At 40.6% G+C, this 14542-nt stretch overlaps 1 protein-coding gene across 1 annotated transcript in view; it reads right to left on the bottom strand.

Annotated features, from left to right (window-relative positions):
• The window catches only part of adgrb2 (adhesion G protein-coupled receptor B2), a 136620-nt gene that overhangs the window by 79906 nt on the left and 42172 nt on the right, over positions 1-14542 (bottom strand). The window contains exons 4-7 of the mRNA XM_070846491.1: positions 9132-9293; positions 3228-3392; positions 2696-2860; positions 1288-1389 (exon numbers count right to left, since the gene is read on the bottom strand). Of these exons, the coding sequence (XP_070702592.1) occupies positions 1288-1389; positions 2696-2860; positions 3228-3392; positions 9132-9293 (594 nt within the window). The remainder of the gene's footprint in view (positions 1-1287; positions 1390-2695; positions 2861-3227; positions 3393-9131; positions 9294-14542) is intronic.

Genomic DNA, 14542 nt, shown 5'->3' with positions numbered 1-14542 from the left:
AATGCTTTACTGGCAGGCCAACCAAAGCATGTTTTGATGTTGGAGCCATTGCCGTAGTTTAAAAGATGTAGAGGCATGTATACATTGCACCGGCATCATATTGACATTCTGTAGCACATCTGCTGTTGGCTGAAATTCTGATGAAGAAACTTTCTTGTTTCTGCTGTTGGAGATTAACACAAAAAGGTCTGGCAGCTAGCTATTGGAGAAACTGCAGTTTATATTAAGATTACCGTGATAAGTAATACACAAATAAGGTTCCACCGCAGTCAAGCAGGACATGTCTGCTGTACTAATTAAAGCTCAATGCTGGATAATGCATGAGTTGAAAATGCTGTAATGACTGCCTCTGCATACCAAAGCTCAAAGTAGTAATACTACTTAGGGACAATTTTGATGATTCTTAGTTATGAGTTTTAGCATTTTAAATCCATCCAAGCATCTGTTTGTTCCAAGCAAAGGAGGCAAATGGAATTTTGAAACAGACGGCAATTTACGATATCCTCATTAGCATTGTATCTATTTTAGAACGTTTTCATAATGAGATGATTGCTGTGCTGATTCTGCTCTACATATCCCAGACGGTCACTTGATGGTCAAACAGAAGCAAGCTTTTGTTGATTGAGTACGAGTTTCTCTAGGTTCTTTTTTTTTCTCTCCCAATGGTAGCTCTTCTCAGGCTTACTACTAGGTGAAAACGTGTGTTCATGGCACCATCACAATAAACTTCTGGTGGACATTTTTTTCTTCCCTTGGATGTCCCATTGATTAAGTATGAGTTCCTCTGGATTCTTTACCCTCCCTGACTGTTGATACTGGGTGCTAGATTGTATAAAAAGATGAGGATGTAGTTTCCTGTTCTGAAAAGTGAAGTCATTTTTTCTAATTGCCAGCAGTCTCAGTTGCTTCAATACAGCATGATGTTCATTTAGCAAATTATGGTTTGGTTATTTATTTGGTTGGAGTAAAATAGACGATAGGCTTAAAACGTCAGTCTTCAAACCAATGGGTGACGCCCCCCTTTCTGTACTTATATTTGTGAGGTCTATTTAAGATCTATTGTTCTGCACCAAAACACCAAGACAAATTCCGTGTAAACCTACCTGGCGATAAACCTGATTCTGATTCTGAACAACAAACTTTTTCATAGGTCTGTTAGATATTTTCTAATGCCCGATTGTGACTGGTTCGTATCTTCTTCATGAGCGGGCTACAATTTAAGTCCCTTACGTCATTTGTGTCACACAAAGCATGACAGAAATGGCTAAAGCATATGATGCCACTGACCAGTAGCGTTAGTTGGACACTTGTTGTAGACAGTTTCTCCAGCTGAGGCTCTCTTCCATGACATAGCGAGAAGGTGCTCATCTTTGCATATCTCATGAGGAGCTGTAGAAGTATAAGAGAAATACACAGAAAAAGTGAAATGAAGCACAGTGGAGAGGGCATACGGAAAAAGAAGTCGCCGTGCACACACTCCCGCAGACACATACATTACCAGCGAAAGAAAGGGAGACAGAGAGGCACAAAAAACAAGATTCAAATCAATGTTCTCCTGCAGCAGCTCCCAATCTTATTCCCTTGTACATTGCTCAGTGCTCTCTGTCAGTGTCACTGCCTCAGTACAGTATCTCATTCCCTCTTCATCTTACTCCCTCTCTTTATTCATCTGTTTTCCCCCCCTCCCGCTCTTTCATAACCCTGATGAAAAAAAACGGGGGAGTGTTCTCTGAAGATATTCCGAGGGGGCAGACGAGTGTTGGCCGAGGCGATGCAGAGAGATGAAGAAGGACGGAGGGGGGAGAGAGAGAGAGAGAGACACACACACACACACACACACACCAAAAAGGAGAAAATATGATATGATGTTGCAAAGCCAACAGACAAGATCCTCGTCTTGTGTAAAAGAGGCTTGAGAGCCACTCAAAACAAAGGGGTCACAGTGAAGGCTACTCTCTGAGGCTTATCATTTGTTGCCAGTCAGAGCTCAATGCAAGCACATACACATGTGGCATTCAGGCTCGTAGCAAAAAAATACATTTGCATATTCACACGCACACGCGGCCTCACTCAAGAGGCATGCTTAGTACATCACACTGTTTCCTGCTGCGGCTGACTCTCCGACACTGAGCATGTCACCCCCCACGAGGCAGAGAAACAGAGAAAGAGTGAAAGCAAGCAAGAGAGAATGAGTGAGATTAGTGTGATAAAAAACAACGTTAAAGAGAGAGAGATACAACGGAGAAATTAAGCACCTCTCAGATAAACAGAGAGGATAAAAGGAAAGTTCCACGAGGCAAGAGCATGCGAAATCAATGAAGACGTAAAGATGGATGGGTATGTGAATTGACAGGAAGAGAGTCAAAAAACAGATAAAGATGAGAATAGTGCTGTTTCTAAAATTGCGATAGAAGCCTTTGGCTGTGGTGCGAACCATTGGGAATCACTTCCATTCTGCCTGACAAACACTGTGCATACGCAGATTGGGCACACACACAGACTCACACACTCTTTTGTCTTTGTCAGGGATCCACTAGGAGAGGCATGCAGAGAAATGCAGCCTCACAGGAAAACAAGGTTTATAGAAAAAAAAGAGTGTTTATACAGACTTTTCAAGCATGAATAATGTACTCATAAACAGATGTACTGTACCTCTCCCTCATTATCTCACACACACATTTACAGAGGCACTGACCGGGGCATTTCTTCTCGTTGCAGGACCGGACCTCCTCTCCGGAGCCGTCGCAGGGGTAGCCCTGTATTCCAGTGCCCTCGCACATCCTGAAGCGGCGCTGCCAACCGGAGTCGCATGTCTTGCTACAGAGACTCCAGTGGTTCCAGTTGCCCCAGTTACCTCCACCTAGAACAGAAGCAAGGAAGCATGGGAACGAGGGTGGCACGTAAGGTGAAAAAGAAATGGGAGTCATTGATGAGTAAATTTAGGCTCCACCTCAGGCGGCAGTTTCTGAACATTTTCTGTTTTTTAGTGTGTAATTCAAATGAAGTCGATACGGACGCATTCTGGGTTCATTAAAACACACTAGTATACGTGTCCTCAAGAGGCCTGGTCGAAACAAACTGGGTCCAGACCCGTGAAATGCTGGTATGTAGAAAACCAATCAGAGAAGATCATTCAGATGCCTGTAGATAATGCATATTCCGTGTTTGCATAATGGCATTTGCGAGCATGTGAGTATGAATACTAAGCATTCATTTGTACGCCTTACCGCCGCAGGAAGGGTTGGTGCAGTCTCTGCTCTCCTGATGGGGGCCTTTGCATTCTGCCCAGCCGTGCACCGACGCACTGCAGCGCCTCTGCCTCTCCTGGGTCCCCGTGTTGCAAGTCACGCTGCATCTCGACCACGGCCCCCACTCCAACCACTGGCCCTCCACTGGACAGAGGGAGGGATGGAAGTAGATATGGGGAGACAGGGAATGGGTTGGAGGCGGAAGGAAGAAGATTATGAGAGACACAGGAATATCAGGATAAATTGATCCAGATTTTTGAAGGATAGGAAAGAGAATATAAAGGAAAAGAGAGGTGCAAAAGGAGAGAGGACACAGAGCAGAGAGTGAGAGGGCTACAAGTAAACAGAATATAGAATTAGGATGGAGAACAAATTGCAAAGGCTAATTGTTTTTCCATAAATAGCAACAAACAAACACACTTCATGGTTCTATAGGCATTCTAAATATTTCAATCTCTTACGAAATAGCTGATTACAATTCCTTTCATGCTTTGCTTTTAAGAGTTCACATAGAGTGCAACCAGTTGAATTTCCAATTAAAGCGTTATAAGAGAAACACAGCAACTCTTGACTGGTGTTTGTGCAGAAAAAAAGATTTAAAAAAATAAATACATTTTAGAACAAGCCAGTCAGACGGTGCGTGAATACCAAGCCTGATAACATTCACAGGTATAATCAAAGTCTCCACTGTCCCCTTTAATAACGGAGCATTGCTGGAGTAATTGAGTTGTCAAATAAATTATCTGAAATGCAAAAAATTATGATAATCAAAAACAGGCAGATTAATCATTTATAGTGTGTGTAGTCAAACATTTTTGGTATGTCACCAGCTTCAAAGCTGGTTTAGCCAATTTTGAGGATCTGTGTCACAGAAAAGAACACAATGTTCTACTGTGGAGAGAACAGAAGCAGGACTGTGACAAATGAAGTGTCAGTGAATAGTTATTTCTTCTCTGTTCCTGATACATATTTTTTTGATTAGAATGCAAAAACTTGACGGAAAAACCAATTAATGACCTGTGGCCACGTCCATTTTTATTTCAGGATGCTTTTGAATCAAGATCATGCTGTTAGAATTGTTGGTTTTAGCTGCTTTCTAACACCTTTGTAAAAACTTTGGTTAGAAAATCCAAGGTTTGAAAGTCTTGTCCTTTGTTTTGACTGGTTTGAAAATCCTGTCTTTTGACATCTCAGACAACATGCAAACAAAAGCCCACTTGTAACAAAACAAAACCTTGCTTTGATTATTATGATTTTAGAATTATTACTCCGGTTGCCTTGCTATCTACATTTTTCCCATGAAAAAGCAATTTTGTAATTTTGAGTTTTTAATTGCAATATTGGACAAATCATGGTTTAGTTTATGCAGCAGTTAATTGCACTGAATAGTCAGTTGTTGCTCTGAATTAAATTGTTTGTGCTTTCTCCACTCGTGTCACACAAACTCACATTCCTGGAGGTGATAATTTGAATTGAGTAACAATACAATTCCTCCTTCTGTTTGGCAGCAGTGTGACATGTGTTGAGGAAAAAAAAAACATCCAACTCGTGTTGCCTCCAGTTGGATTACTGATGATGGCTTTGTTTCTTGTTTGTCCTGTTTTACAACAAAATTATAACAATTTGACGTGTAAGTGTAATAATTTTATGATGATACACTCTCCTCCAAAAGTACTTGAATGCTCAAGCAGCCTTTTATACACCTTATAAATTGATATGGGGAGCATGTTAGCAGACAATTCCTTATTTACACATCCAGCAGCCTTGGAGAAACATCAGCTTCAATTTGGAGTCGTGTCAACCCAATGAAAGAAAGTGTAATATTAATTTTCTTTTTAACTCTTGAGGGAAACATGTGGCTCTTTAGCTACTTAATACTCCACTGCTGTCACCAGCTAGTGGCTACTTTGTCTGTCAGTTGTCTAGCATTGGCTAGGTAATGTCTAGTGGTTTTCATCAGAGCTCTGTACAACCAAAGCAATGAGCTAATAGATAGTAAAACTCTCCATAGAGCTGGGGAAAAAGAGAGTTAAGTGAGAATATGCTGTGGGTTTAAACCTACAATCGACACATTTCACATTACAGGTAGCCATTTGACCAATTATCGAGATAAAAATATTGTCCAGTGCAGCTTTCTTTACAACTCATAGTGTTCAAAGTCTGAATATTATTCAATCACTTTAATGTAACCTTCAGTCGAGCCGAGCCAGCCATTTCCCTGTCAGCTTAATCTATGCTGAAAAGAAGTACCTTTGAAAACAAATTTATAGAATTAATTAAGTTAGGGCAAAGTAATATCTAATCACATTCATTTTAATAGGCTACTATTAAATGTAAAAGATACGAAAACCTGTCTTCACAGCCGTTCAACCAATGGTTTGACGCTGCACAGCTATTGTGTATGTGCTGTAGGACTGTACATCGGCCTGTCTATTTGTCTCTATATTAACAAGGATAGCAATTCAAAGTGAGAACTCTTCTTGTTGCAGCTCAGAATGATAGATTGAGGCACACATTCTACACACAGGGGCTTTAAGTAACTGAGAAAGTGAAGTACAGTGCAGTAAATGTATTTGTCTGTTTCTCCCAAGTGGGAAAGCATTGCCAACTCTCCTTGGTAATGTGGTCAATCACGCTGTGTGCCACTCGTACAGTGTTCCAACTAGCTGGGGCCAACTCTGACGTACACAGAATGAGCTGTGAACTACAATTTAAGTGTGAGACATTTCGCAAGACTGATTCGGAATAATAAAAGTGAAGTTTAAAAGAGCTTCCAACAGACGGACAAACCACAGAAATATCCTTCAGTTTCACACACTGCTGTGTCGCACAGGGCAAAAACTGGACATGAATTATATGTGAAGACATTCCCCAGCACAGAAGAAAAAGTACCAACAAACGCTGTAGTAGGAATGTAGCAGGAATGTAGCGTGGCAGCTGACTGGTAGGTAGCAGTTTTCTTGCCAAAGCGGCATACTGTTAATTTGCCAGTAACTAAGACGTAGCCATTAATCCCTGCATTTCTGTGGTTGTGAACTGTTTACGTTGTGAGAAATAAAGTAGGAGTCAAGCAACGTAAATGCAATTTCCAGCCAGCTCTCTGCCTACACACGAGTGCCTTTTACTTCTTGACGTTGGCTCTGAAGATTCTAACATGATCAAATGTATTATTTACGCGCTGTATGACTGTTGATTGTCTTCATTTGGTGCAACAGCTGATGCATTCAAATTTGCTCTGCCCAAATGCGCGTGCAATTGTTTGATGTGTTAGCTTAGCATGTGTCTCCATGGCAGATGAAGCAATGTGAAAAGAGTCAAATTCAAATCGAGTCTCGTCTAACACAGTGTAGCATAGACTGTGTGTGCTGTATGGGAGTATATGGTTTGCCATCCAATCACTGATATACATACAAAAGCATGCATACACACGCATATATGCATACACATAGACAAGATCCATCAAAGCTCTATTTTCTATGCATGGATGTTTGTGCCAAAAGGCCTATGCTGGTATTCATCATTTCAAAGGACCATTGCCTTTGAACTCCCAAAAGCACGCTGAATCTGTTTTGATAGATTCACACATACACAAACACATAAACCATATGAAGACACACATACACAGATTTCCTTGAGGCCCTTGAAGGACGAGCATACCCTGTCTCCCAAACCCTCTCTTCCCATCACTGTTCCCAAAACAGCATGGCACAAACATCCCAGAGGCCATACTTAAGATAACGACGTCTCCCCATTCCTCCCTCTTTTGAGGGCCTAACTTTGCAGCCTCTTTGACTGGCAACGGGGACAGTTTTGTTTTATTTAAATATTAACCTTATAAAACCCCTTCTTTGATAAGCATGAAAACAGAAAGATCCCCCACCACTCCGCCAAAAAAATTAGTCAGTAGACAGGGTGAGAACACAAAGACGGGCTCCGGCAGCGTTCACATAAATGTATCATTTACCACAGGAAAATGACGAATTCTTTGCCTCAGCAATAATAAATAAAAAGCACTTACCTAGTGATAATTGCTCAGCTTGTGAGTGATTACATACTATACAAGCCTACACACTTTCCCTCGGACTGAAATCAATTCAGGGCAGAAAAAAAGTAATTATTCAGAAAGCAGTAACCGATTTTACTATAAAATGTCTCATGTTTTAGTGTCTGTGTGTCCATTCTGCCAACATAGAAAGCATGGAGCAAATTCAATCACTGAAATGAATATTCCTTTCTAATGTCAATGCTTTCAATGGCTTTTCTAAAGGGGCATGTGTAATACAAAATTAAAATTTCACAGAGACAATGCATGTGTCAGAATTTAACTTTGACTCTTAAAATATCAAAGGCTTTTCTATTGTGCCAGGTTTAAACTGTGCGATACATAATGAGTACATGTTAGTGTTTATATTTCAGGACAGTGAAGTCTATGCTCTGTGATCGGCTACAGTGGTTGTTAGTCAAAATTTGCCCCACTGTTTCTGCAGACTCTGCTCTACTGAGACATTATTTCGGTCACTGGTCGGACCAATTCCGCTGCTGATAAAGATGTGTCGGCTGGACAGTCTGAGCCAGAATGGAATAAAGTCCTGAGGTACCCTCCACACCAGAATTAGATGGGGCTGCACCGGTGACTTATTACTGTTCTTGACAAGGTATAGGCCTAACAGGTAATCTCAGAGACAATAGCAGAAGAGATCCACTGCAGCCGGGCTCTGTAATCTAAACCAAGCCAACCATGGAAGAAGAATAGAAGTCCACCCTAAAGGCTTTGCCAGGCTGCGATCCTTCAGATTGGCTAGGTGAGAGCTTGAAAAGTGGACATGTACTCCATGGCTGAACACAGATGAGTATGGAACTGAAGTGAGGATACTAGAGTTAAAGCAGCCAGTATCAGCAGGCAGGAGAGGTGGGGGTTATGCTGCTTTCATGTCATGTCAGCACAATGGGTAGAACAGTAAAAAAAAAAAAAAAGAAAATCCCAATATTCAGAAATGGAACTGTTCATGCATTATTCCAAGTTGGTAAAATGGAAATAAAGCCTAAAATAGCTATTTTCGTGGTGTTTTGTGTGCTAGCAGTTCACTAACAAGTGAAACTAGGTACAAATACGCAGTGTATACTATGACTCCTCTGTATAAAATCAGACAGTTAAGAGGAAACACAAAAAAAAAGTAGAAAACAAAAGGTATGAAGCAAAACATTGAGAGCAAACATGCCCTCAATGACAGTGCTAATATGCTGATATTCAGCAGGCCAGTGCTTAACTTATTTAGCATATTAGCATGCTAATTAGCAGAACACTACATTAAGTCTTTAGTTGGGGGGGACTATAAATGTCTGTACAAAATGGCTGAGATATTTACGTCTGGACCTGTAATATGGGTAAAAAAAAAAAATTAATGTTTTATTACTGCTGTCCACACATCAGCCTATAAAGTAATTTATTTAGCTATGATCATTCTGCATAATTAGATATGATTTCCAGTCTGTTGACTCTTTTGTAGTTCTTTTACCCAAGATATAATAGGTGAGAAATTACTAATATCCTATACATAGAATTATAGGAGGCTGATGTATGGAGTTTTTTTTCCATTCAGCTGCTTGTAATTAGAGTCTGCATGATGTGACATGAATGCAGCATTAGTCCACAGAGAGACCACTCTCTGGAGGCATTGTATTTGTTTAGCAGAGAGTCACTTGGTCACTACAACAGCTATAATGGAAGAACACAAAATATATATGCATGTACATTCACGAGCAGTGACAGTAGTTGTTTGATTTCTGTGACTTGGAAGAAAAAGAAGAAGAGTCATGCTTGGATAGGCAGAGAGGCCAAGAGAGAGAGACTGGATGTGTCATGTAAATGGGGGTGGTACTAACCAGGACACACTGCTATGTTGCAGAGTTTGGTCTGCATGTCGGGCCGTCCGCAAGCCACGGCCCCGCCTCCGTTCACACACTTCCTGGTTCGCGTCCTGGTGCCCCGCCCACAGGTCACAGAGCACAGACTCCATGATGACCACTCCTCCCACAGCCCATGCACTGCAAACACCCACAAACGCACGCACGAACACACACAACATGGGGATGAGGAATGAGGGAAGGAGGGAGGGAGGGAGGGAGGGAAGACGGAGGGGAGGGATTGGAGCATCCCATCGCAGGCAAGGGGGTTAGAGAATGAGAGAAACATGAGATATTAAATGAGTCCGAGCACATTCCTTAAAAAAAACATGAGGGAGGCGACCTTCTGACCTCCACAGAAACATTCCAGTTACAAAGGAAAAGAAACACCAAGAATGAAGCTGTACTTACATGTTATTACATGAAAGAAAATGGAGGTTAGGAATGGACGCTGGCATTTGAAGTCATGCAGTTATGCAGCTTGAACCATGACAAGGAAATGAATATGGTAAGTTTGCTCTGATATTATTAGAGCTTTCAGTTACTATAAACTGTGATGCAAAAGGTCCAAAGACTCCAGTGACTTCAGACACTTCAAACACCAATTAAAGTATTGAAAATGTTCCTCCCTTTTTTTTCCGTCTTCCTCATCTTTCCTCTTTACTGCACATTTCATCCCATTTAAAGCAACAGATAGAGTTAAAATGAATCAAAACAGAATAAATGAGCAGCAAAATTGCACAAACAAACAAAAGAACGTGACTCCTCAGCACTACTCTTGTGATATGTCAGCATGATCGGTATTTCAGCTCTGTGACACTGGCACATTTTTGCCATGTAAAAAGGGAAGAGACACACATACGCACACAATGAGCAAAAATAATTGCTGAAATCATTCGGTGGTGTCTAACCTGAGATTAGAGGGGATAATGAGGCTAGACAGATATTAGAGGAAAAATAACGCTACAGAAATGTTCAACAGGAGGCTCAGAGGGAGGAAAAAAATGAATGACAGGATTGGATAATGAGTGTCAAGAAAGGAGAGAATAAAAGCAGATGCACATGAGAAAGAAAAGGAGATTAGAGGCGAATTTTTAAGAACAAAAACATAGATCCGGACAAAAAAAGTTTGAAAGAATTTTGGACTAAAAAAAGAGAGTTGTTGCGAAAATACCGAAATGTTCAGCGAGAGACTAGAGGAGATTAAACTATGTTGAAAGAGATGGAAGAAAGATAGAGGAGGAGATTTGGAGGGATGCTGGAAGAAAGATAGAAAGCAAGATATAGAGGGAGGGAGGGAGAGAAAGTTAGAGACAGCAGGATGGAGATTGCTGGTCTTGTGTTGAGCAAAACTAAATAAATCATGACGATAAATAATTAAGTCGGCTCTGTGAAGGAAGGCTCAGAGGAGTGGGAGCAGGAGTAAAAGGCTGAGAGAGAGGGAGAAGACGGTGGTATTAAAAAGTACAGAGATACGGAGAGCTGGTAAACAGTGAGCCATCCTTAGACGCAGCAACAAATGGTACTAACGCGTCTTTGTGCTGCTGTGTGACGTGGCTATATGTTGCAAGAGTGACGGACAGAAGACAAAAGCGTCGGGACTGTGTCCTCCGACGAGCATTTGTGTCACTTTGTGTTACTGTTCATTTTAATGAAATGCTTTTTCAAGTAAGCTCATTTGAGGGCCCGGCTGAACTGGAGCAGGCGGCACCAGCTGTTGTCAAGTTAAAACTTAGCCTAGTTATAACGTAAGTGTTTGCTAAGTAGAGACACACGCACAGCTACATTCAAACAGGATTCCTACACGCCAACATCTCACATAGAGATTAATAGTTAGAAACTATTCATGCACACTGACTGCCGGATATAACCGTCATGTAACTAACAGAAAGAACCGAGCCAATGTTAGCTTACTAATATTCGATATGATAGACATGTCTGAAAGGATACTTGATAAAAATGCTGTTTTACAATGATTTAAAAGTACATTTTTCCCAAAAAAGAAAACTTAAGTTACTAAAGTAACACCACTGACCATAGACTGAATAACCAAATAGCATCAGCTCTGAAACACTAATGTATACTTGGCTCCTAAAACTCTTGGCTCATATTAAGAAGTCGTGTTACAGCTTGCGATGCTGCAGTGAATTTCTGTTGACCCTGCTGACTTGTTTTGATCTGATGGCGCAACAAATGCTTCCTACAGCAGCAACTTTTTTCCCAGCTAGCTTGCTGCAACCACACTTGAAACTATCAACGAAAGACCTTTACGCACAAACTTAATAACCGACTGGTGCAACCCCCTGAATATCGCTGGTGCTGAAATTCATAATGTAGCTACCAATCCCAATTGTCTTTCTTTTTCATTTCAACGCACTACTTCATGTTTGACAGTCAACAGCCACCAAATTAAAGACTTATGAGCTTTGAAATTGCAGTTTAGTGGTGGCTGTGGAGGACTTGTTGCTGATCATAGGTGGTATTTTAATGTTGCTCGTGGCTGATGTGGTGTGCTGAAGTATGTCAGAGGCTTACTTCAAAAATATCCAATTGAATAAATCATGATAATAATAAAACCTGGCTCCTCAAAGTGCAGGCAGATTTCTGGGGAGTATCTCATTTCAAATTTCACATCCTTCTCAGGAGAATCCAGATCTTGCTGCAATAACATGCAGAGAAAAGCTAAACAGACTAAATTCAGCCAGAATTCTGTTATTTAGCATCTTTTTTTTTTTTTACTACAACAGTACAGGGTAGCTTTTAAGACATTACTTATTCATCCAAATCGAATCTCCATCTCTCAAACCCAGTACAAGTGTATCTGAAGTCTGACTGTGCAAAGCCAATCAATTTGCCTATAAAATCCAGCTTGAAGCAGCTTTGGGACTTAGTAGTTAAAAGTAGAAAATATCAATTGGTGATGGGGACAAGGGTAGGAAAAATGTAGAACCGCATAGGCAAATTAAAAAGGAAGAAAGATGATTAAAATACTGGAATTAGGATTGTACTACACCACCTATTGGTGACCGGGAACACACTCCCAAAAGGCGTAAACAAAGCAGCATAGGCCAATTATATCAAATATGTTGTCTATCTTTACACCAACAACTGCATTACCATAATACACAATTCCACTGTGCACATTAAAAGAGAGTTTATTGCCATCAGGGTTGCAGTCACAGAGGGAGGTGGAAAAGAGCATGTTTACAGCAGCGAGAGCAGAAAAAAGAATTAAATAACAAAGTGATCAGTGCTGATCAAACCACAAAGTGACAGATCTGTGTAGTACCCGGTCACAAAATCAAGTTCGTGAACTCCAGAAATTCGGCTTTGTGAGAGGAGATGAAAAATATGTAGCTGAAAAATGTGCAGAAAAGGAAGCACATAGGCTCACTTAACTGGCCCGGGTTTCTGATGCAAATGCATGTAAGCTCAGCCAAGAGAAGATAAAATGTCCATGCTCACCCTCCTTTAGTTAAACATATGCGCGCGTGCGCGTACACACACACACACACACACACACACTTAGCAGAGCACGCATTCACAGCACCAGAGAATAAGATTATGTGTAATGAGGATACATGACTATACGTACTTCTATACATGTCGAATCTCTGCAACCATTAAATATACTTACATGCCTGTTGTATGAAGATATCGCCTTCTAATTTGTTTCTAGCTTTTAAAGTGCACAGTCTATTATACGACGGATGCATCATATTGATCCTGAAGATTACCAAAATTACCAGCAGTTTTATCTGGGGTCATACCATAGGATGGCTGCATTATCTAAAACTATGCATGAGGGTGTGTTCGTACATAAAATTGTGTTCACCATCTGCATGCGTTTTCCGTGACTTAATGGATGCATCCTTGCATGCACCCGCAGTCTCTTGCTTGAATGATTACTGGAAGTGTGGTGTTGCAGCGTTTGACTACGCACTGACCCAGACATACTGTATTCATAATGCACCATTGTTCCACTCCATGTTTTAAATGTCACTGAATATTTGGCAAATGAGCAGTAGCTAAGTAGAACAGAAGTAGGGGTACTACTTCACTTTGCATGCTTTGGGGCATGAAAGCCTTATACTTAGAAGCATATTTTTAAAAAAAAGTTAATTTGCCGGACCAATTACTGCCTAGTTTGCTTTGTCAAGAGCCAGACCATTACTTAAAATTGATTATCTGTATCACCTTAATTTAGGAGTTTTACCCATGAAAAAACGAACAGAAAAAAAATGTCCATTTTCACTTCATTGGCTTTCTGTCCAAGCTACTTTTCTTTGATGTTCCCTAACCCGTGCAGACACACATACAGGCATGCACAGAGATGTGCCCAGAGACATATCCACCCACACTCACACTCATAAAACACCCATACTTTTAAGTCCTAACTTGTGCTAAAACACAACTAAATTGTAAAATGCAGAATAGAAAATTCTGGCAAACCCATCGACCAAAATAAGAATGCAGACTGCACTCTCCCTACCTCGGGATACTTTGAAGAAAATGTGAAAGTGTGTGTATGTTCACATACGCCTACGTTCCGTGTATATTTGTGGTTGGAAGTAAATGCATATGAAACAGAATAGAGAATGTTGGTTAAAAACATTTAACTTGCAGATCTTTCAGATGAATCAGGAAGTTGGCACGATTGGCCGTCATGTTCTGAACCGCAGGTTTGAAAGGCACAGCTCATGCCTGTATGCATGAGCTGTGCCTGGGAATGTATACTCAACTTTCTCTGAAAAGTGAAACAGGAGTTGTTTAATTCAAAACATTTCATTTTGGAGCAAGCCTATTGGGAACATCATTTAGAGTGTTATATTAATATGTTAATTGTAGTTTTTGTAATATTTAAAGTGCAAAAGTGTGATTTTAGTGACTGAATTGAAAGTTGACATTAGTGCAGTCCTGATGTGTGTGTGTGTGTGTGTGTGTGTGTGTGTGTGTATGTGCTAGTGTATCTGCCTGTGGACTGTACCATACTATACAGTATGTTTGTTTATGACTCCCCATCGGGTTAGACGGGGCTTGATCCAGCAGCAAAGAGATTAACAAATCAAACAAGCATGTAGATTCAACCCCAAATTAAGTCAAAGTTTAAAATAAATAAATTAATTAAAAAGTCAATCACATCAAGTTCTTTAAACACTTTTATCTCTCTCTGCTACCAACCCTCACATTCCCAATCTACTTGAATTTGGTGTGATCCCATTCAGGCAATCCCTGGAGTGCCCCTACACCCCTCCAGTACCAAGTCAGGAAACATCAGAGGAGTCGGGAAAAAAAATGAAATAATAAACGGAACATAACACAGAAACCAATATTCCATCAAAGGAGCAGCTGAGGATATTAATATCGACACTGAATGGAAAATGAGGCAC

The sequence above is a fragment of the Pempheris klunzingeri genome, chromosome 16 (genome assembly GCF_042242105.1).
Source record: "Pempheris klunzingeri isolate RE-2024b chromosome 16, fPemKlu1.hap1, whole genome shotgun sequence".
NCBI classification, from domain to species: Eukaryota; Metazoa; Chordata; class Actinopteri; order Acropomatiformes; family Pempheridae; genus Pempheris; species Pempheris klunzingeri.
Note: the sequence above shows the minus strand (reverse complement) of the source record. Positions and strands in the feature narration are given on the sequence as shown.